Below are 23,086 nucleotides of genomic sequence, written 5' to 3'. Positions count from 1 at the left end.
CAAGTCCACCACCAAACCATGTCCCTAAGAACCACATCTACACACCTTTTAGATACATCCAGGGATGGTGACTCAACCACTTCCCCAGACGGCCTGTTCCAGTGCATGACAACCCTTTTGGTGAATAATTTTTCCCTAATATCCAATCTAACTTGTTCAAATTTGAAGAATTCAAACAGTATTTCAGATCAGGTTTCATTAGGTGTACTGTGGGATTCAGCAAACTATCAAGTCTGGTTGGAGTCTTCACATTTTCACAAAAATACTTAATAAATTCAAACTGAGTGACATAAGCCAGAAACACAGCATCCAAACTTATTTCTGACTTTTAAGAATAATTTATGAAGAACTAAATTTGTGAAGAAATAAGTTAATTTTGGTCAGAATGACCCACTTCCCTAAGACAACACAAACATATTTAGTAAATTCTTAATACTGCATTTTCAATAAATAACTGCATGTTGTAGTACTGTGGTGACCTAATTAAAGCTCAAGCTGGTTTGAACCCATAGGAGGAGAGAAGGGAATGGTGTTTGCGTGTTCTAATAAACCACACAAAGCTCATAAACACTTCTAATTACAGAGTACAATCAATGAGTAACGGTTACATTTTAAGATTGCATCCACACGAACCTTAGTTTTTTTTCTGATAGTCACAAGAACATGGCAATTCTCATTGTGATTTGTAAATTAGTTTCAAAGTTCTTTAAAGGCCAGCTGGTCTCTCAGATGGCTGCAATTCAAAGCCTTCTGTAACTCTGCTCCTCATCACCTAAGATTCCTTCTCTTGCAGAAAAAAGACCAGCTTTCTAAATTCAGAGGTAATGAACAGTTTCTCACTTCTGTCTTCTACAGCTGTGGAAAATGCAGTTTTCCCCAACCAGATTTGTAGTAACTGCTTCTCTTTCATGCATCAGTACAGACAACTTGGACATCAGAAACACAGAAGCCTATGTATGGAGAAATGTTCTCTGGTATTCCAGGCAAGGGGATGAAAGGAGAACAATAAACACTTTAAAACCTGAAGATGCAACATTATTAGAAAAATACTGCGAGAGAATAAATTAACCTAATTTTGTCATTTACCTTACTTCCCAATTTCAAAGTAGGCAGGTAAATATGAATCAGTCATATTTTGAGAAGAAATAGAATCACAAGTGATGCCTTGTTTGTTTTTTTTTTTTTTTTAATATATCCCACCTTTAGGACCAGAACTCTAGGCATTGTGAAACCAGAGGGGAATCACTGTACTCCTGGGGGGGAACGGCAAGATACCTTTCTGCGGCTTCTTCAGCCAAAAACTGGAAGTGTCTGAACTCACATCTAGAAACGCTGAAAAATTAAACAGGCAACCCAGCTGTCGTTTCAGGAGTTCTTCAGAAGGAAAATACAAGTTTCAGGGTTAATCTACAGAGATTATTTCCAGTAAAAGCAGAGATGCTTACCATATTAGTGTGTTAACTAGGGCAATTTAAAAAGAGTGGTAGGAAGAGACTAAAAAAAAAAAAAGTATTGCTCATTTTCAACAAAAAAGCTAGCTGCAATGGGTGAGTAACTTAACTCCCACATCCTTGAGTTGAAGACAGGAAGCACAAAGCATAGTGAGTCTTCACAAACTAAGGCTTGGACACACATTTACTGACGGGCTGCCTTGTAAACGCGCAGCCAATACGTCTCCTCTCACTACGGAGGAGTAAAGTCTGTTACAGGCCCAGGAACTTGACGTGAAGAGGTTTCTCTTTTCATTTAAGGTAACAGAAACCAAAACCTGTCCAGGACAAAACCAGAGTCCTACATTTTGCAGGTTTTATAGCAAGAGATAAAAATGAATTAAGGCTAAATTCCAACATACATTCACAACTGGCTTAATATTTTTTCATGCAAATCAAAAATACTGCAAACAATGGTATGAGGGGCAAGATGAACATTAAAAAAAATTCCAAGAGGTCCCACGTTTCTTCTCTGAAAAATCAGTTTGCTTGAACTTGACTACACTCAGAAAAGCTCTCTAAAAGCTGCAGATCAACGTGCAAAAGCAAGATACAGCTGTTCTGAAAGTGCTTCTGTGAGCTGATCTCCCAGCTCTGCTGTAAGGATTCCGATTGTTTTTAGAAGCGAGAAGTCCAAAAACAGAAGTCTAGCTGAGTATTTCAGAGAATTTAATTTCCCATTTCTAACAATTTCTGTTAAGGTAATAGAGGTATAAACCACTGTAACATTTCTCAACTTATATCTTAATAAAGTTAGGAGAATTTCAGCAAAACCAAATTATTCTAGTCCTGGAGGCACACACATTGTAACATTTGCATCTTACAGACAGAAATAATTTAAGCAAATCCCTCCTGAAGACTCTAAAAATGTTAGTCCCATTTATTACACTAGCTAAAAGGATGACATACTGATTTTCCCTAAAATTCTGTATTCCAAATTCTTTTCCTACTCTTTGAAGGGCATCAGTGCCACTCAGGGAAAAAATAAAAAAATACTGCTTTCTACATATATTTAATAATAAATATATTCGACTATTCAAGAGTCTACGTGTGTCTAGTGTGTTGGACAGGTATTTGGAAAATACCAACTTATGCAGGAGAAACAGTTGTGAAGGCATGAATAAAAGAAGACAATACAGCTTATTATGCTCATGCCAGATTTAAAATACAAGCTACTATAAAAAGTAAACAGAAGTAGCTTACACTAATAGAATCCTCCCCCGTAAGTTCAGGGAAGCATCTGAATTGGACAGGTCAGGGTTTTGGTCCAGCACACTGGAACCCTGTATGTAAGCCAGGAACAGACAGAGATACACATACATAGAACAATTTTAAAAGTTCTTCTGTTTTGATGAAAGCAGTATCAGCTTTGTAAAGAAGTTGAAGGAAAAAACATAGGCACCTTTTTTTAAGGTTCAAATGTACATTAACATGTTACACCCCCTCCTTCCCTCATTTATACACACATAGCTTTTGTAAAGTTACATATTCAGTAGAGTACCTTCAGCATGAGAAGTCTCTTACGCCAACTGCTCACCATAACTACATTCAATAATGCAAAGTGGATAACTTGGTCCAGCCATCTCTACCACCCCAATAATTTAATTTCAAACCACAGGAAACAGTTACACCACGTACTACGGAGCACTCAATGGCTGGGCTTGTCAGAGCTCTGAAACAAGGAGCATAGCTCTTCACAGGTCTGTGTTTCTACTGAACTGAACTGAGACTCCATTGTATTCCAGGCTAAGTCAGCCAGAAGAAAGTCATCCATTGCTGTCTGTGTCTCATTGCTGGTAAGGAATAAACTCCCTAGATTCTCGAAGCAGCTATCCATAGTCTGTGTTTCAGCGCTACTGAGCTGGACTTTGCTTTCAATATTCTGAGTAGGAGTATTTTTAGTAGTTGGATATACTTCTGTCTGGGTTTCTGTATCAGATGAGTCAGTACTCATGGAGAAACTAGACTGCTTCAGAATACTTCCTAAAGGCAGATGGGTATTACTGTCCAAAAAGAAATTCAAGTCTGTCTGTGTCTGAGTATCAAACATCTCCAAACCCAGGAAGTTAGAATTTCCTCGGCAGCTGTACGATTGAGTGGCACTATCTGAAAATAAGAAATCAGTCTGAGTTTCAATGTCCAGTGACTCCAAAACTGGCTCAGAGTTTAGGGTACCAAGCTCGCTCTCTTCAGTCTGAGTTTGGATATTGGATGCTGAAAAGAACTCTTCAATGTCAAAGTCTATTCCTGTGCTCTGTGATGGACCAGATGGCAGATGCGTGTCAGCATTAGAACTTGTCTCGGACAAAAGGCCACGATTGTCCAGTGTCTGGCCTGACATGTTTCCTGAAAAGATATTTTCCAGATCACTTAGCAGGTCCATTGTCTGGGTTTGATTATCCATCGTATTTTGAGGTGGAAGTATATTAGTCTGTGTATTGAAGTTGATAAGGGATTCAGACTTCACTGTGTCTTGATTCAAGCTCTTGCAATTACTCCTTTGCAGCAGCGCTTGATCTATATTTGCAGGCATTAAATTGTTTTCTGGAAGTTCAATATGAGTAGAAACATTATATGATGAATGAACATTGTCAAAGATGTCACTGCACATTACAGCCTGGTCCATTTGCACTCTTCCATCAACAGAGTCCTGTGTCCTACTGGTTTGAGTCTCTCTAGAAATGCCACACGTTGGAAAACAAACCTGACTAAAAGCATCAGTCTGAGCAGCTATGGATGAAGTCAGTTTGGAAGCAGGCAGCAGTGTCTGTGTGTGCACACTGATCGGCAACGAAACCTGTGAACTGAACGACAGGTCTGTCTGAGAGCAAGAGGACACAGAAGAACTGGGTGTCCAAGCTGCAGCTGGCACAAAGTTCTGTGAAACACAAGACAAGTCAGTCTGTATATTTATTGAAGAAATTTTATTCTTGTGACAAACATTCCCCAGCTCTTGCCCTGTGTTATTCGACATAACCGTATCCAACTCAACTTGTACACCAGTACTTACTGGTTCATGATCACCGGTATTTATCACTTTTGAAACAGGCATACTATCTTTAAATACAAGTGTTTCTGCCTCCAGTGCTGGAATCAGAATTCCTATAGATTGAGGCAATAGATGAACAGTACTTACAACTGAACCTTGATTATCAACAGCCACTACAGCAGGTTTGACAGAAGGGTCTGTTGCAGATACATACACAGGCAAGTGAGCGAGCTGCATCACTGGGAGTTTAACCAAAGCCACCTTGGGCTTTGGTAAGAGCATCTTCGGTGCACATTTTGGCTGCATTGGGTTTGTGAAGTTGGAACTGCAGGAGCCTTCAAGAGAGGCCACTAGTTTCACTTCAGAGGACTCCAATTCCTGAGTGCCAGGATTGTTATTGTGTGTACTGATGAATACTTCATTTGCTTTCTCTGCCAACGGCTGATTATGTACGGAGGACTCCATTTTCCTTTTCTTACTAGGAGGATCCCTGTGAACACGAGATCAATAATTTATACTCCTTTCAAGCACAAAACATCTGCCTTCCATTCTTTTGAGTAATTGCATTGAAAATATAAACTGAAGTCTTGGATGAGGTTGGATATGAGAAGACAACTAATCCTGATTAAAATATAAAAAGACTCCATGAACTTCATTTTGTAAAATTTCATTTCTCGCTCTCCCATTTAAAAGAAAAAAGGCTACCTCTTTTACGGAGACCTATTTCTAAATGGAGATGGAAGTTTAGATGGTTTCTTCCCCCTTGTACACTAAGCACTCCGATTTGAAGACATGTTTAATTTGTTACTTTGATGCCAACTCAGACTGAGCATTGAAGAGACAGCGCTCTTAAAATTAATGTACAGGTAAAGGTCTCTCATGGAAACTGAAGATACAATTAGCACTCCTTTACACGAAATTTAATTTTGCAGCAGCTGAATCTCCAAGACAGACAAGCTAGGCCTCAGGAGACAGACCACCCTTTATGAAACGTATGTACACCTTAAGACAACTATAAACCTAAGCATGCATATACTAGCATTTAAAAAAAAATAAAATCCACCAATACTTGCAAAAACAACTAGACTATAAAAGAAAATAAACTGAACCGCATTCCAAACCCAGTTACCAGCTATAAATATTTCCAAATCATCTCTACTCTCACAGAACTGTAAAAGCAGATGCAACAAGAACCACCAGCATTTATGCCATGCAGTGCAGTGTCATCAGTACTTTTTGTTTTGTATGTGGGGAAACCTGATCTTATCGATTAGACAATCATCATTGCCTTCAACAAAACAGGAACTACTAAAAGCAACAGAACAAAGAAACTGCAAACTGCTTTACAGCTAAAACAATGTGAGCCTATTTCCAATCTCATCAACAGAAAGGAGACAAATAGCCAGTACATGGGAGACAGAGGACTTTGTGATGAACATAAGTATCGTTACTTAACTGCTTCACTTTTACCTGTGTTCTGCAGGAATTTCATGGCCAGTTCTGTAAATATGAGACAGTAATGCTGTTCTGCTGGCATAAGGGCATCCACAAGTACACTGGAAAGTCTTGCCACAGACCTCTATATGACGTTTCAAATACCATTCTGTACCATAGGAGTTACTACATTTATCACATTTGTGCTTCTTTTCAGCATGTATTTTCATAAAGTGCTAGAATACACAATGAAAAGCAAACATTAGCCTTCAGCTAAGACTGAGAAAAAGAAAATCATGTTTAGAGGAGACATCAAGATTTGCATTTTTTTTTTAGTTGTTAAATAGCATTGCAGAGAAGAATTAGTATTTTTTTGAAGTCTCATTAGAATTAAGTCACAAGCATAAAGAAATCAACAGAAAGAATTTAAAGTTTGCAAATCTGCTTGTGCTACGTGCATCTTAAAACACAGATAAGGATTTCTGTGTCCTAATGCTATTGGAGGTTTCCTATGGATATTCATAAATCTATAGATGAATCTTGCCGCAGAGTGTAGTAGGTATACGTTGCAACACGTGCACACTCCTGAAGATCTACAACTAAGTCAAACAGGCCAACTTCAGAGCAAACACCAGAATTTTTCCTTTTCATTTATGGCATCAAGTGCTAGCGACTCGTCTCCGATGGTCTCCTCAGCTTATCACAGGTACTCAACAGCAGAAGAGTGCTTTTTTACTCACGCATGCAGAAACAAGTCTTACATGTTCTCTTAAACAGTAACTAGAAAACAAATGCATTTTGATACTAAAGCCCAGAAAAACTCTCAACTCTTGATCAACTGAAAAAGCAGTTTAAAAGCATCAGCCACATTTTAAACCTTTATTTGTTGCTACTGTGACATTTTTTTCCCCCCTCTTTGATCTTTCTTCATCTTTTTAATTTGTGGAGAGGGGCTGTCTTCTAGTTTAGCAGAACATACTGGCATCTGCCTGATCGAAAGGTTCAAGTCCTCTAATATCAACATGCAAATATGCAAATTCCTTAACCATGTGCCCATGTGGAGTTTCTGCATACAATTATCCAACTTCTGGATATATGCTGACAGGCTTTGCTCATATCTGACTGCAAAAGCATACACTCTCTGGAGTAGAGACAGTCAGGACTAAATCAGTATGAAAATAATACTTTAGGAAATAGGAATACCTGTTTTACAAGAGAAAATTGGGAAAATGGTCTGTTTGGTCCTCTAGGGCAGCCTTCAATAGGACAGCAGTAGAATTTCCGTGAAGTTTTCAAACCCTTCCTTATCGGTGCATTAAGTTTTCCATTCTGAAAAAGAACCAGTTGAGAAGTTGACAATTCTACAGGTTTGCATATTGAAGACAACACTCAGAGGATACATCAACTTTGGCACACTGAGTTTATGCACCTCAATAAGCTGAGGGCACTTTCCTAAGTGATTTGAAAAGTTCAAATGGAGTTTTTCACCTATGTGGATGCTACTTTGCAAACATACCATCAAAATCACCGAGCAAAATTACAAGCAGCTCTACGGAGCAGAGGCACTGTACTACTTACTTTTACCAAGATACTGGCTGCCCCAAGCCAATTATAACTGCCTTCTGTGTTATTTGAGCCAAAAAGCTTTCCCTACAGATGCTACACTACACTGCCAAGTCAGCATGGTTTTACTTTTTGGTAGCACAGTCTACTTGAAGCTCCATTAAAATTAGTCACACACTGTGTAACACAACACTTCCCTGACGTTGGAATTCTGTTGGCACTATTTAGAGTTTACTTGTAATAAAATGAAAAACACCAAGTACACTCTGCCACTTAATTCAGATCATAAACCAAATATCATTTAAGTCTATTAAACTAACAACTGGTACGCCAATCCTGCATCTCCAAACATTAAGTAATTGGTATACCTGTGCTTTCCATGTGATCTGCCTCACTGACCATCACATGTACAAAACAGAAGAAAGCAATGTGACTTGCTCAAGGAGAACCTCAAAAATACATATTTAGGACACACTAGTGGGATTGTTCAACCATATAGAACCTATTCCTTCTGAGGACACAGCCATAGAAACCAGACAAGACATATCCCTCTAGACATACCCCATCTGAAAGAGTCTCAGTGGAAACATCAGGCATCTGTGTCTACGCAAAAAAAAATAAAAGTGCACTATTAAAAATCTGATGCTCAAGAGTAGCTGTGAGTCTCCTTGCATCCTGAGACTGAGCAGGAGGCCAACCAAGTCCCCAGAGCCAGTTACAGTAGTCCACAGTGGCATCCCCAAGGTGATTATTCAGGGAAGAACTACCAGAGCATGCCCTGTTTGAGCTCTACATCAGATCTTCCTTAGCACGACGACAGTGACAGTAAGCACAGTAAGTGGCAGAATGTTGATTTTACACCAGTCACTCCCCAAATACCTTCTCCAGGCAGGTCTCCAGCTGTGTCGTGTTTGCACAGGTTAGACCAAACAAAGAAACCACAAAGCGCAATAGCTGCCTCATGTGAAGCAAACAGAAAGTATGTACCACAGCTGCCAGAACACAATGGGGCTCACTGCTCACGCCTCCACTTCTCAACTACCTACTGCTAGTCACAACGCAACAACTCTGTGTTCCGAGCTACTCATGACTTACTTTTGAAGTATTCATTCAGGAATACCATGAAAATTATGACGGGGACACTTCAGTGATTTTGTTTTTTCTCAAATCACCTCTCAGTCTAAGATACTCTGTGTAAAATGTAATCTCTTCCAGCAATATTTCAGTTGTATTTTCACACGTTCAACACCGCTACTTGCTGACACTGCTGCAAGTTCATTTTTTGTTAATGACAGACCAAACTCAAAGCAGCAAAGCTTAGAGCCTCTCAATCAAAATGATCAGCTGTCATTTCATCAAGAAAACCTCCTGCCTCTGAATGGTTAATCCTACATCTTCTCAAAAACCCATCTGGCCAGTCATATTTCAGATGTTCTCACAAGTCCTTTCCTTGTATGTCTGATTTTACTTCCCATGCTTCTACAACAGGAACCCACCACAATTACTGGTAGATATTTGTTCGATTAACTTCTCTCAACACTCCTGCACTGTAAGCAATACTGGCATTCAGATAGGGCCTATGACAACAACACGAAAATGGGAAGTAACAATCCTTGCTACGGATTTTATCAAGGTGAACTGTCATGTTTTGCTTTCCTGCAAAAGAAAGGCTTGCTGCAAAGGATTAATTTAAAACAGTAAGTTACAGTACATTCTAGCCTATTCAAAACTTTTTTTTTTCAGCAGAATATCATGCATTTCTTTACTAAATCACACCAGAGAAGCGTGTTTATTCTTATTATAAAAACTATTGTGGTAGTGTAATGTTTGCATCTGGGCAACGCACACCAAGGGTAAGCTACCCTTTCTAGTCCACCACCAACTACAGCCTCCCTGCCATCACAGGAATCCACAGAATCCTCTCCTTTACAGGAACTCCTCCAGCTTCATTTTCAAACTACACAGAAGCCTTCCTCTTCTCTCCATAAAATAATACAGACAAAAGATCAAAGAATTAAAAAAAAAATCAAGCATAATCTATTAAGTGCCAGTTTACATCCACTGTTCTCAATTTTATTGGCTTAGTTAAGCTAAGGAGCCAGAAAACAAAGATTTAAATATCGACACTTTGTAATATCTTCTTTTGTTAGGCCAAACAGCCAAATTCTTTTCATTTCCCTTTGTCAGACACTTGCCATTCATCACCGTTAGCAGCCCTTTTCTACACCTCTTGTGGGTTCATTTTAGCTGATTTGAATCAGATTCCTACCCTACAGCAGTGACAGAGAATAACCTTCCGACATGTTTCACGTCTGCCCTTCTCACAGCAGCACCACCCTAAACGCTCGCATGCATATCACCAAACAGCTTTTGCAAGTGTTTCCCGTCCCAAGTTACTTATTTCTGTCACAAACCAGGACTGATAAAGTTTTTGTTATCACTTCACAAGACTATAATCTCATACCACTGCACTTGATTCTGTTCTTAGAGGGTAATCTTGCTTTCTTATGTGAACATCCTTCCTCTGCAGCAACAATACCTCATCGTTTTTGGTACCAATAGATCCTATTGGTGCTATTTTTATTAATGAAAATTAACCATGTCAGTCTCCCTTCTCTTCAGCACTACTACATTCTCTTCTTCCCCAATACCTTCTTAGCATTTCATTTGTGAAGTTGCCTCTTCACTAATTCCTCATGTTTCACTAACAAATGCAATTTCCTAAATTCTTTTTTCCTGGGAATTAATAATCTCTTAAAAGGACATACTAAAATATTAGTTCAAGTCCATCCCTTTCTGGAGAAACAGAGTAACGCACACCTGGATTTATATCTTTTTACCTTCATATCTTTATCCTTTCATTCAAGATGCATTCTAAAGCCGTGCATAATAAATACTGAAGATATTTTATCTAAGACACAGTACCGAAAAATCAGCCTCGATAACGTTTTACACTCAATTACAACGTCCTCGGAATAAGTCAGATGTTTCTGAAAACTTGCATCCATCCATGTTTCAGTATTTACCCAAGCTATCACAAGATTTAGTAACTCAGTGTATGAAATATGTTATAATTCTGCAAGGCACGACTAGTTAGTTGCTATCTAGGCAACTGGTGAGAACGCAGCATCTCCTCACCCATCATTCCCCAAACAGGAATTACATAACCCACTGGCTGCAGCCCTCGCCGGCTGCTGCACACACTCCAGAGTACAAGCTCACAACCAAAATGACTGTCTGCTGAACCTGAACGAACGTCTTCAGCTCCTGTTGCGCCTCCACTCGTACGTACATGAAAGATAAAACACGTTAACACACACAAAGGCTGTTAGTGCACGTTAGAAAATAAAATAAAACAGAGACAGTCTCAAGCACACTTGCAATCTCCTATTTCCTTCTGTGCAGCACAAACATCACCTGTAACGCATGCTTGATTCTATTATTACCCGTTTCACAAAACAAGTATGTTTATTGTTTGCCACTGGGGCTGCGTTTGCAGCACGCAGCTATGGATGCTGCACGTTCCAGGAACAGGATTTCTCCTCACACACTCGGCACTTTGATTTGACAAAAGTGAGGCTCTCTCTGAGAAATGCCCACACTCAAGCACATACTTGCTGAACTGTGGCTCTCCCCACCCCCTACTACATGCTATGTTTTTTCTGGAGTACTATGGTAATGAGAGCTTGTTTCCAAAATGGCATCCATCTAGGGTTTTTTTGGCTCACAGACGTTTTCAAAAAACAAACACAAACCCCAGCAAAACAGCACTCAGCGTTTGGATGAGGACGGCTTGCCAACTGCTGAGGAAGGCTAGGAAATGCAGCATGTTTGCATGGCACCTCGCGAGCAGGGCTACAGCGTTTTACTGCAGAAAGACAAGCAGTAAGCGCGTGACATAACAGAAACTGAGTCCCAAAGAACTTTTAGCTGCCTTATTACGCTTAACACTGGTACAAAATCGGTAATTTCACTGGAATTTTACTGGAATTCTCAATACGACTGCACACACTCGTGTATTTATACATACACCTGCGCGCGCTTTTCAGGTGGGGGCGATTTAAACAAGAGACAGCGAGAAACGCTCCATGATTCCCACGTGGAATATTTACCCCGCCTCGTCCCACACCCCTCCGCGAAGTAAACCCCGGCACCGCCGAGCAGCGCGGCCGCCTCCGCGGGACGCGCCCCGGCCCCGTGCGCAGCCACAGGCCCCCGAGGGGCCCCGCCCTCCCGCCGAGCAGCACCGGAGCCCCCAGCCGCCGCAGCGGGCGGGGTCCGGCGGCCTGCGGCGGGGGGAGCACCTCGCAGCGGGGCCGGGGGGGGGGGGGGACCTGGACGCCGGGGCCTGGTGGGGCACAGCCGGACCTCCGGCAGGCCCCGGGGGCTGCGGCCCGGCGCGGCACAACGAGCTGCGTCATGAAAGAGCCCCCCGCGCCGAGGGGAGGTGAGGGGCGGGCCACCCCCGCGCAGCCCCCGCTCTGGCGGAGGGAGACGCCCGGGCGGGCGGCGGTACCTGGAGCGGGTGGGCCTTGCTCAGGTGCATGTCGAGGGCCGGGCTGTTGGGCAGCACCTTGCCGCAGCCGGGCACCGTGCACAGGATGTTGGTCCGCACTTGGGACAGCTCTGTCACCGAGGGCCGCACCAGCTCGCCGGCGGGCGGCACGTCCCCCACCGGCACAGGCGCCGGCGCCGGGGGCCGCCCCAACCCCCCGCCACGCCGCCCGGCTGCTGCTGCCGCCGCCATGTTGCTGTCAGGTGCTCGGCCCGCCACTTCCGGGGGCGGCAGCCAATCGTCAGCGGCACTGTTGAATATTCAGCAGCACGTGCCTCGGCCCCGCCCCTTACGCCCGCGTCGCGCCGGGCCGTGGCGGCCGGATGGGGCGGTGAGGGCCGGCGCGTGGCACCCGAGCGGGAGAGCGAGAGGCTGACGGTGCAGGCACGAGAGCGCGCGGGGCCACAGCGAGTGAGGCGGCGCTGGTGCCTCCCCGGGTGGGACGGGGCTGCGGCGCCTGCTCCGCACACGGGTGTTCTGCGTTCGCCTGCGGACGCGGACTCGCGTTTAAGGAACCAGTGGCGCAACACACGGGAGATTTTCCCTAGAGCTTAGCCATTTAAAGGGAAAAACGTGCGATACCGTTAACTGGGGAAGAGTGACGTGATGGGTGCAGCTCCCAGGGTGGTGGTTAAACAGCCCGGACCTCCCGTCTGCACGCGTCCTGCTGCTGGGGCTTAATGGGTCCTGCCTGTAACAGCCTCGGCTACAGGAACACAGAGATGAAACGTTTATCTGAAAAGCAGAGACACCAACTTTTTGGTTGTTAAAAAGGGGACAGCGACAGCCTTTCCCAGAAACGAGGCTGGAACAGGCAGTAAGCCAGGTACTCACAATGTTTTAGAGTATTTTGAAACTCTGCCTTTATGGTAAATCATGATCATCCCAGGCATTGAAGTTATTTGGGAGAGAGCATTGGGAAGAAAAAGTGGCAGAGTGAAATGCATACTGGAATTTTAATGGGTCTGACTCCAGGAAGGCTCTGTGAGGGTATAAGTGAAAGACATTAAGAGCCAGCTCTTCATGTCTATCACACAAAACCTAGAATTGTTTCAGAATCCTAGCATTATGTTAAGTATTTTGTCAAACTAACAAATATAGTGATTTAAATCAGGTCAAAGTCCTAAAAATAAATCACTAGCAGAGAGTCCTAAACTATCTTCTTTTTATGTGTGAGCTATACAGAGATGCTAAAAACCAAAACAACATATACTGATTTTTGTTAACTGGTTAAGTCATGTTTTTAAGTCAGGCCAAACTTCTATGAGAAGACTTAATTTACATATTTATTTACAGTTTGAAAACAAAAACATTCCCATACAACCTCTCAAAACATTTACACTGTGCCATGAAGTGATGAAGACTGTCTCTGCACGTTGACATATCTGAAGTGAATCAGAAATTCCATATGCACAAAGTTTCCCGTTAACAGAATTAAAAAAGAAGCACTTGTACACTATAACTGGATCTTCAGATCAAATCCGTCTCAAACATGATGCAGCAAGTTACATAAAAGTAGATCTATATAATTATCAATTAAATACATTTATATAATTACCAATTCGAAATTACTGACTCTAAAGAACCCCAGTGCAAAGCTGTTGTTTGCGCTAATGGATGTTGCCATCTTGATTCTGCAATCTTTATGTCCCCAAGCAGAAAAAAGTGTTCCTGGGAAAGGATTGCAGACAGATAAAATCTTAATTGAAGTACTCTGAAACATGGACTTCCTCAGAAGAAAGTTATTGCCTGTTTCATTGCATTCCTCTAAGATAAAATTTCCTAAGACAGGTTTGGTTTTTTTTCCTATTTATTTGTTATTGGCTGTTGCCCTTGGTGAGTAAAAACTCTGGATCCAAATTAATATCCACTAAAGCTGGATGGAAATTTCTTACTGACATCTGTATTCCAAGAGTCCCTTCTCCCTCATGCCCTGTAATGCTCTTGAATATAATCTTCATCTGCCAAGATAAAAACATGCCTGACCTGCAGACAGGCAGTTCCCCTTATTTGAATGAGACTGTTCACGTGTTCAAAACGGGGCATGTCTTCCGTTACGCTGCCGAACTGGAGCTGGAATAAGGCAGCCACCTCGAATATCTTCACCATCTGCAGCTACGACAGCAAACTGGAGAGCTACAGCTGTCTTGTATCTTTGTGAAGCTTTAACTTCAGAAATACTATTAAAAATACAGTTATGAGCAGTCATCGCATTTAAATTTAAAATAACCACAATCTCTGTTTAAACTTTGCAACTAGTGTTTTTTTATTATGTAAGGAAAGGGCTAAGTCTTCCGTTAAAAGACAAATGTGGACAAATAATTCAAAGAAGTCGTAATTTAGAAAAAACTTTTAAGGGATTATCAAAGAATAAGAGGTTTGAGTTTTTTTTCTTTTTTTTTTTCCTTAAAATCAATTTTAAAGTTTATGATGATTTATATTAATACCAGTGATAAATGGGTTGTATATTTCTCTATTAATCTGTTTTAAATTAAGGGCTTACAAAGCTTCCTGCAAAATCTTTTTTCTCTCTAATTTTAAAATAATTCCTAGCTTTTTCTGGTATACATGTAAGTAGTGGCGAGAGTGGTGCATCAGCCATACCTGGAGAGAGAGACAGGCAATTATAGCTTAACCAATATTTACCTTTCATAACACTTATAAAACTAAAAACACGTCTTGAGTATCTGTGTACAAACAAGTCATTCTAAGAACAAACTGGTCTGCATTTAGACATTTGTAGTGGTAACATTTTTATTCTACTAAATTTCTATGTATTTCTAAACAAACCGTGAAGGTTTTCCCTCATGCAAGATACAAGCAGACCATAAGATGATAAAAACATTTAACTGTGGATTTTTGCTCCATTTTATGAAGTCGGAACACTTACCCGCTGGTGCCAAGGATTTCAGCGATTCTAAAAGATCCGGACTAGAAAACTTGACCAGACATCTGAATGGTTCTTTTTTATCCAAAACATCCATTTTAGGATCACTTTTAAACATCGTCTCAAGCTGTTAATAGAAAATTTAACCAGCAAGTATAAGCAATGAATGTATTTTATTTGTATGTTATTATTTAACATTACATGAGAAATGTAACAAGGCTGTATCTTATTTGTAATGCCAACATGATTCCAGCTGGAGGAATACTTTAATAAAATCAGAGGGTGCCACCATGTGGTAAACAGTTTTCTGCTGAAAGAGCAGCTTGTTCGGTAATATTGTAAAACATTAAGTATCTCTTAGAATTTCCAATATATCTGTTCATTGGATAAAATCTGTGCATCATCCAAGAAGTTAAATTATGGTGTTATATGTAGTATGAGCTTTGTATGTACTTCCAGTAACCCTTCAGCACCCTGCTGGTGTAAGCCTTTATTACAAAACAGAGTTAAAATGCTCAGGTCACAAGGCTGAAAGACTGAAACACGATCTAGTAGTCTGACCAAGTCTCAATGCAAATCTGTTTCTTAAAGATAGTTTTAACTAATTTATTTTAAAATATCCTCCTTAAAATTAAAAAAAAAAATTCTAGTATTTCTTAAACTTGCAATTTCATGTAGCTACCACTACATTAAAATTAAAAACAAAAATCCAACAAAATTTGTTGCTTTTACTACCTTATATTGTGCAAATTCAAGTTTCGGTTGGGGACCATCACCAAAAACTTCCCGATTCACTCTCTCTATTCTTTCTTTCTCATTTCTGTTTTCCTGAATTATCCTTAAATCTGCCGCAGGGGAAAAGAGTAGGGAAGAGAAGAGAAAAAACAGACAACCTTGTCAGCTGATACAATACTGTTTTTCTGATCAGGTGATTACTCCAGTGAGAATTGAAAAACAAAACTTCAAAAGAATTCATCACAATCTTTTTTCATAAGCTAGTTGTCTCCATCATTTATATTTTCAGTTCTTACCAAGAGGAAAACCCAAACTGTTATCAAAGGAGATACTGGGCATTGAGTATTTTTTTGGTTTCACAGGTGTGTCCAGTGACAGTAATGGGGAAACACTTACCTCTCCTAGTGCCAGCCAGCAATGTGGCACCCCGCCAGGGATGGATAATGTAGTGTGAACGTAACAGACAGACATTTCACAAGCCAGCAGTAATGACATTCAAACTGTTGTTTAATTTAAAATACACATACCACTTTCTGGTGATACATTCCTTTCTTGTGTACGTCTTGGATAATAAGTTTGGAAGTTCTAAATGGAGAGAGGAAAAAAAAGGGGGGTTGTTCACTTCCACTTTTAAAGGCTGTAGCAGAAAAGAACTTTCCAGGTTCCTTTCCACTTCTCATTTTGAAAGTGAATATTCTTCCAATTTTTGACAATTACTAGAAGTCAGAAAGCCCAGCTTTGTTTTGAGAAAAGAATGCCCATGCTATGGTATCTGTGAACATTTCCCTATTTACAAGTTTTACACGGATGAACAGAGTAAGCACCCATTCTAATAGCTTTCAACTTATTTCTCTAGGAAGCCTAGTGAAATGATGCTAAAAAATCCGGGGACTGAATTGTTCATACAATTTTAAGACCAAGTTTAACCATCAGGAATAACAATAATGAAGAGTGGGTGGAATACTAAGTAATTACATCCCCATTGTAATGTTACCTTAATGAAAGGCTGGCCACCTCAGCGGTTCAATATTATTTTAACTTGATGGTCTGTTGGAAGAGATGAGTTTTCCCCTGTAGTAGGGGGTGAGAACTAGGCCTAAAACAAAAAGCAAGACTTATCTTAGGATGTACTTGTGAAGTGGCTCACCTGGCTATATCTCTTAAACACAATATCTTTAAGGGAGTTTAAAGAATGACTTCGAAGTTCCATTTCACGGATGTCACGGTAATTGGAAGCAAAAACCAGAGCCTTTAAATAAAAATTGAAATTGTTTTAACATCAGTCTTAATCATCATTGTGTTTATAACATGGAAAAAATAGAGACATTGCAATGTTTTTGTTTCAAGGTAAGCAACTGCCCTTTAACTAGCAGGATTCTCGTGTCTGAAAAAATGTTGAATTGACTGTTACTAAGCTGAGGCTAATGTTCAAAAGCATTCACAGGATTAACCAGATAAGCCTATATAGCTTTTTCAGTGAGAAATAAGGAAATAAAATAAACAGATTAATAAAATAATTAAGTTACTAGTATGGAAGCCTGCTAAATATATAAAAAATTAAAGACTACTAACGCTGATCACCATGAGTTGACAGAAAATTAATTTTAAAATGAATTAATAGCATTGCCTAATGAGCTCATACATTTTGTTCTTGAAGTTAGCTGTGACAGCTAACTTAGTTGATGTAATTAGTTGATGTAATATTCTTCAATTTCTACGAAACAATTTAACTAAACATTGCCTAACACTTGGTTAAGAAATTAGAACAATTCAAGGCCAGCAAAAATCCCAATAAACAGAATTTATTCACGATGCAGCATTCCAAAAGTCAAAGTTTGGTTTTTTGCCTCATTTTTATCACGAGTTAAGAGAAAAAAGTGACTATGTAGATTAGTAAATTATGTTAAGTGATGAATCTTTACCTGTCCTCTTAGAACTAAGACAATTATAGCCCTATGTAGCTGTGGTGAAGTCAAGGTCTACACAGGTTTATTCTGTACCTGACACAGCAGAGGCAAGTTGCTCCTAAGCACCGAGGCAGAAACAAAGACATAAGGAGTCTGTGAATGGTACACAACATAGCTGGTTTTGTACTGGTTTGGTTTTGTATATGGTGTTCCCCAGGCAATTCTAATCCAGATTGCATTATCCTCATATTCTCTGAAGCTGATCGTGACCTAACAGAAAAATAAAAGCTTTATTTCACCAGCACAGTCAGGCATCCAGAAAGATTTTGTTATTTCTTAACCCTGTGTTCACAAGACCCAAACATAACTTAGTACACTACTGCTTCAATAAGAAACAAATCCCACAAGTGTGCTCAGGATTGTATTTAAATCAAATTTCCACAAAAAAACAATAACCTCACAAACTAGAAAAAAAAAAAATCATCTTTCAAACTCTAGTATGACTTTTGTTTCTGTTGATGTACATTTTCTTCTGAAGAGTGAAAATAAAAATAGCTTATTAAAAAAGCCTTGATTCTCTCTTTTGGGAAAATAACAACACAACGCAAAGGTGCCTATTTAGATGGAGGGCTAGTGGCAATATTTCCAGTATGTCCAATTTTTGAGAAACTAAACTTTTAATCAACTTGTGACTTAAGAGTGGGAAAACTTCCTTTAAAAAAAAAAAAAAAAAAAAAAAAGAGCCCTCCTTTTGACCAAGGCACGTGTTGTCAAGCTTTTAGTCCAACTAGGCCATCAACTGTTTAATTGCTGGACCAACATCACTTCTCAAATTATTTGTGGAATTTTTCTTTTTAAAATGAAAATATTGCAAAACTGTCTTATAATAGAGTTACATGAACTGCAGTTGATTACCTGTCAGTCTGATTTGTATTTGTTGCCCTCTGCTGTTGTCGAGTAGTGCAACAAGAAGTGACACAGCTGACTAGCCAAAGGCACTTTCTACTACCTGCTTAAATGAAGCTGGTGATCTGAAGCAAGAAAAGGCTTCTGCAAATTGCTGAGTAAAAAAAGTGAGATGATGGTACTTTCTTCCCATTTTTTTTCTTACCATGGCAATTTCTTTAGTCTAGAATTGCTTCCTGCTGTTGACAGTGGTCTTTCAGTCATTACAATGTAATGAAATACCAGCGCCAAGTTCTCACAGCCATCACAAAAAACATTTCAAAACCAGAATGGGAAGGAAATTGATACAATTTTGCTACTAATCTAAGTCATAATAACTGAACTTCCTTGTCCTGCTTACTGGCTACTTCAAATTTCCTCTATGCTCTGTTTGATCCAATTTTTGTTGTTTGTGTGTTGTTAATGGATAACAGGACAAAGCGGTATCAACCTACCTAGGCAATGTGCGCACTCAAACAGGGCAAAGATTTGATAGAAAAGAAACATACCGCTTTTCTTGAAGTCTCTCATATTTTAAGGCAAACTTACATCTTACTTCACTCCAGCACAGTTGTAAAGTTGGTAGAAGTGATATGCAATACATTTTTTCCTATTTCACATGCAGTTCCTATGATTCCCAAATGAATAATTCCATTTAATTTTTAATGCAGGCCATAAAAAACCCCAAAAAACATACTTGCTAAAGTTATGAAAACACGCTATTGACAACAGAGCTGTGTAACAAATTCAGAGTGGATTTATTCTTACATTTTTCAAGGCTGACCGAAGTCGTCTTTTAAATTTTTTTTTGAAATCTGATAAGTCAAAAAGTTCAATTTCTTCCTCTGTTACACAAGGGAAAAAAAAAAAAAAAAGAAACAAGAATTGTCTTTACAAGAACTACACAGATGTTTTTACAGTTTTGTTGAAATAAAATTAGGCAGAAATAGCTGAAGTTGCACACCCTTATATGAAAAACCATGTATTAAATTTGAGCCTCGTTATTGCTGTATAAAGGTTAACATTTAATTAGTAGTTACTAATTTCTAGTAATTGCTTGAGAAGTTAATTGAAAGTATTCTATAAACATTAAAGATAACTCTATTGAAAAAGCCACACTAGACTATATTTGTATTTAAAAAGTATGATATGAGGCAGCACTGCAGTAAATTGCTGAGAACCCTGAGATTACAGCAAGGAAAGGCATTTTACCTGTTTTGTTCATCTGGTAAACGCTCCAAACTCTTTTGTTTGGGTAGATGTGGTTGTCTAAGAAAATAGGAATTGGTCAATAACATAGTGCATTATCAAATGGTAATTAAAGGAACAAATTTACAATACTTTTATGACCAGGTATTTAAAAAAGATTACTTCTCATAATGGAATATAATTTATTCAGCATTCTTAGACTACCTTTGCTATGTAATTAAGGGTGTTACCAGGTTACTTGGAAGAAGTATAAATATGTTATTTTCATTAATTTTTTTTTTACTTACAAATTATGTCTAGGACAGCTGCTTGCTTTATGTCTGCAGAATTTTCCTGGAAAGAATAATAGTGCATGGTGAACTGCAGGTCCAGAATACTCTATCACACTCTTTAGTAAGTGACAAATCTCAGCATTTGGAGTTTAAACTGCACTGCGCTGAAGTCCACAGCATGTGCTGTCTCCTTCTGCGGCACCACACCTGGTCCCAATGTGCACACAATACAGTTTTGAGACATCAATATTGAAAGCTATTTCAGCAAGGTTTGAGTGTTTCTGCAGAGGCAGCAAGAAGAACGTTGTCCTTGTAGTATGAGGTACAAGCAACTAGAAAGTAAAGTTAATGGGTATTCATGATGTTACGTAACACCAACTAGCACTGGGCTGTGCTGTCAGGCATTTCAACATACTGGGTTCCTCTTTATTTAACCTTTACAGCATTAAAAGATTTTTAAGAAACTTTATGAGACTACTTGCTACAGATAAGAACGTTTCAGAAACAAACGCTATTTTAAAATAGGACATTTGCTATCTTACAAGAATAACTTCAGTTTCTTGCCTGCAGTTTGATCTACAATCCATGTAATTAATCTTTCAGTATGAAATTCATAGGGAATGATACAAAAGCTATAGAATTTGAGATATCAGTAGTAACTGTATCTATCTGAGTTTTGATACTATATATAGACTCCTGGTACACCAAAATCAGAGTGCATAAGTAGGAGATCAGAAAACTTTTTTTGCTTACAGTACGCAGAACAGAAGTAGTTCTGGCCAAGGAAATTTTTCAAAAAAGTCTGAATAGTCTAAAAGATATAAACTAGTGCTCTCATTACCCATACTAAATAGATTCAAATTAGCATTGTCTAATGAGTAGATGTCTCAATCCATGCCTTTATTTTACAATTTAGAAATACATCCGTTTCTTAAAAGTTTAGTGGAGGGTTTCCCTGCCCATGGCAGGGGGGTTGGAACGAGATGACCTTTGAGGTTCCTTCCAACTCTAACCATTCTATGATTCTATGATATCGAGCTTTTATCTACCTTGTGTAACTTAGAGCTCAAAACATCTAATTCCATACTCAGTAGGGGTCAATCCTGCCCTCTTACCAATCAGATAAAACTGATGGTATTACCAGCTCAGCTTTACGTTTTCCATACCACAAACTGTCATTTGATGCTGTGTTATGGCCAAAGAAAATTAATTTCCTTCTTCTTCCTGTTGTTTTTTTTTTTTTTTTTTTTTTCACAATTACCTCACAGAGTTGAACAACATCTTGAGAAATGTTCTCCTTTATCTGATGGAAGTTTATGGTTTGCAGCTGTGTCTCGGAGAGAAAGCCCCAGTTCTGTAGCATTGCCTTGATTTCATCTCGTGGGATTTTTAGTACGGTTCTTCGGATATACTCAGCAACGGTTTCATCCATGATGAAGCCACCTGAAAAGTAGAAACGTTGAGGAAGTTAAGATCAAGGCGCAGGCAGGCTGAGATTTGCTCCCTCAGTGAGGTGTACAAAGCCGTACCTGGGCACGACTAGCAAAACGCTAGCATCGGTCCTAAGCGTAGCACTACCAGATTTCAGCGGACATCAACGACAGCGAATTAAAACGCATTCTACAATAATTTCCCCTCACGCCCCTCAGAACCCACCTCACTGACCACAGCCTGGTGCGAGCTTCCGGAGACAGACGGGACGCGGGCCCTCACGCAGGGCTGTTACAGCCTGTCCGATCGGATGGGTGTTCAGGCAGCATCAGACAGCGGCGGGAGGCGCGCAGCCGAGCGGAACGCCGCGGCCCTGCCTGCCCGCCACACAACGCGGCGGCCCTCTCCTCAGCCGCCCGCGGAGCCGCGCACCGGCCTTCCCGCCCGCGGAGCCAACGACCAACCGCCGCCCGCCTTTCGAAGAGCCCAATCAGACTCCGGGCGGTGCCCGACCTGCCCAATCAGACTCCGCGTGGTGCCCGATCTGCCCAATCAGACTCCGCGTGGTGCCCGAGCTGCCCAATCACGAGGCGCCCCGCCCCCCGCCCCGCCTCCTGCTGGCGCCGGCGCCGTGCGGGCTGTCCCCGCGGCTGCCGAGGCCGCTGAGGTGGCTTCCGGTCGGGGCTGCCGGGGCCGCCCGCGCTTCCTCCCAACCCTGCGCGGCCGGCGGGTCGGCGGCGGCGCCGCCTCGTCCTCCGGGCGCCGGTGTAAGTGCGAGGATGGGTGAGAGGGGAGGCTTTGGCCGGGCCCGAGCGGGCCGCGTTGCTCCTTTCCCTAAAGGCAAAGAGAGGCGCATGGGCGGCCCTCCCTGCCGCCTCCCTCCTCATCCCGCCGCCCGGTTTTGGGGCAGCCGTGCCCTGCCCGAGCTCGGCGCCGGCTCCTGGGGTCCCGAGGTCACCTTGCGTCCTTCTTCAGGGCTCAAGGGGCTTTTAAAAGGGCTGTGCCGAGGGGCAACACAGGGCTCTCCGTTGCGACTGCCGTAAGCTCGCTTTTTCGTGTGTCCGTGTGTATCCCGTCGCTGTTTGAAGGACTCCTGGGAGCGCTGAGAAACTACAGACCGCCAAGAGCGTGGGCTGGTTAAGCGGGCCTCTTCTCCTGCTGTAACTGTTGGTAACGTGTAGGTGCAGCAGCCCCTGGCACCTGATGGCAAAGTTGTGCTCACTGCGCTCACGGTGTTTGGCAGGTGCTGTGTGCCTCTCTTCAGGGGGTCGTGCTGATCTAAGGACGAAACCCTGTCTTTTCCAACAGGGAAGCGTCATCCTCTTGATCCCTTTCTCTCAGAAGGAGAAAAGCAATTCTGCAGTAATCAGGGAAGTTCTGCTGGTGGTACTAGGTTTATAGTGGTGTTCTTTGCTTCATTGGGAAATGAATGAAATAGTGATGAAATGAAGCCTCTTCTGGTGTGTGCAGCTAAACTACAAGAGCAGCTTGCAAGACAGGAATTTAGTGACAACACCTCATCTTCAGCATGCCTTGCTCTTATGCTGGTTGAGTCTTGTCATTCTTGGCTGTATAGTCTTGTCTTTGTAGACATAGCAGGAATAGAAAGAGATTGCACCAGGAATCTTTTGTGATATAATGCTATATTGTGCTGTGTGACTTGCTGCAT

At 41.1% G+C, this 23,086-nt stretch overlaps 2 protein-coding genes across 4 annotated transcripts; both read right to left on the bottom strand.

The window, feature by feature from the left end:
- Positions 1-1,537: 1,537 nt before the first annotated feature.
- On the bottom strand, positions 1,538-12,117 carry ATMIN (ATM interactor). Of its 2 annotated transcripts, XM_086620924.1 has the most exons (5): positions 11,993-12,061; positions 7,117-7,242; positions 5,950-6,149; positions 4,627-4,969; positions 1,538-4,368 (listed from the first exon to the last, which is right to left on the bottom strand). In XM_086620924.1, the coding sequence occupies exons 1-5, from the start codon at positions 12,020-12,022 to the stop codon at positions 3,139-3,141; spliced, it is 1,929 nt and encodes a 642-aa protein (XP_086477050.1). In that variant the 5' UTR covers positions 12,023-12,061; the 3' UTR covers positions 1,538-3,138. The 2 variants fall into 2 exon arrangements, with proteins under 2 accessions (XP_086477050.1, XP_086477051.1); XM_086620925.1 differs by having other exon boundaries at positions 1,538-4,969; positions 11,993-12,117.
- A 2,405-nt stretch (positions 12,118-14,522) lies between these two features.
- On the bottom strand, positions 14,523-21,418 carry CENPN (centromere protein N). 2 transcript variants are annotated; one of them, XM_009992963.1, is made up of 10 exons: positions 21,248-21,418; positions 20,002-20,047; positions 19,718-19,774; positions 19,274-19,350; positions 17,654-17,830; positions 16,801-16,902; positions 16,181-16,238; positions 15,654-15,763; positions 14,922-15,045; positions 14,523-14,635 (listed from the first exon to the last, which is right to left on the bottom strand). In XM_009992963.1, the coding sequence occupies exons 1-10, from the start codon at positions 21,416-21,418 to the stop codon at positions 14,523-14,525; spliced, it is 1,035 nt and encodes a 344-aa protein (XP_009991265.1). The 2 variants fall into 2 exon arrangements, with proteins under 2 accessions (XP_009991265.1, XP_086477219.1); XM_086621093.1 differs by having other exon boundaries at positions 15,654-15,769; positions 16,184-16,238.
- Positions 21,419-23,086: the final 1,668 nt, after the last annotated feature.

This window comes from Tauraco erythrolophus, chromosome 15 (genome assembly GCF_009769465.1).
Source record: "Tauraco erythrolophus isolate bTauEry1 chromosome 15, bTauEry1.pri, whole genome shotgun sequence".
Taxonomy (NCBI): domain Eukaryota; kingdom Metazoa; phylum Chordata; class Aves; order Musophagiformes; family Musophagidae; genus Tauraco; species Tauraco erythrolophus.
Note: the sequence above shows the minus strand (reverse complement) of the source record. Positions and strands in the feature narration are given on the sequence as shown.

What these genes read in the sequence shown, in the direction of transcription:
- CENPN (XM_086621093.1), bottom strand. Translation starts at nt 21,418, where the DNA reads ATGGATGAAACCGTTGCTGAGTATATCCGAAGAACCGTACTAAAAATC. An exon ending in AAGGAATGTATCACCAGAAA is followed by an intron (nt 15,770 to 16,183) that starts GTGGTATGTGTA and finishes TCTTTTCCCCTG; the next exon opens with CGGCAGATTTAAGGATAATT. An exon ending in GAAATCCTTGGCACCAGCGG is followed by an intron (nt 14,636 to 14,921) that starts GTAAGTGTTCCG and finishes CTCTCTCTCCAG; the next exon opens with GTATGGCTGATGCACCACTC.
- ATMIN (XM_086620925.1), bottom strand. Translation starts at nt 12,022, where the DNA reads ATGCACCTGAGCAAGGCCCACCCGCTCCAG. An exon ending in GCAAGGCCCACCCGCTCCAG is followed by an intron (nt 7,243 to 11,992) that starts GTACCGCCGCCC and finishes GTTCTTTTTCAG; the next exon opens with AATGGAAAACTTAATGCACC. An exon ending in AATTTTCTCTTGTAAAACAG is followed by an intron (nt 6,150 to 7,116) that starts GTATTCCTATTT and finishes TGTGTATTCTAG; the next exon opens with CACTTTATGAAAATACATGC.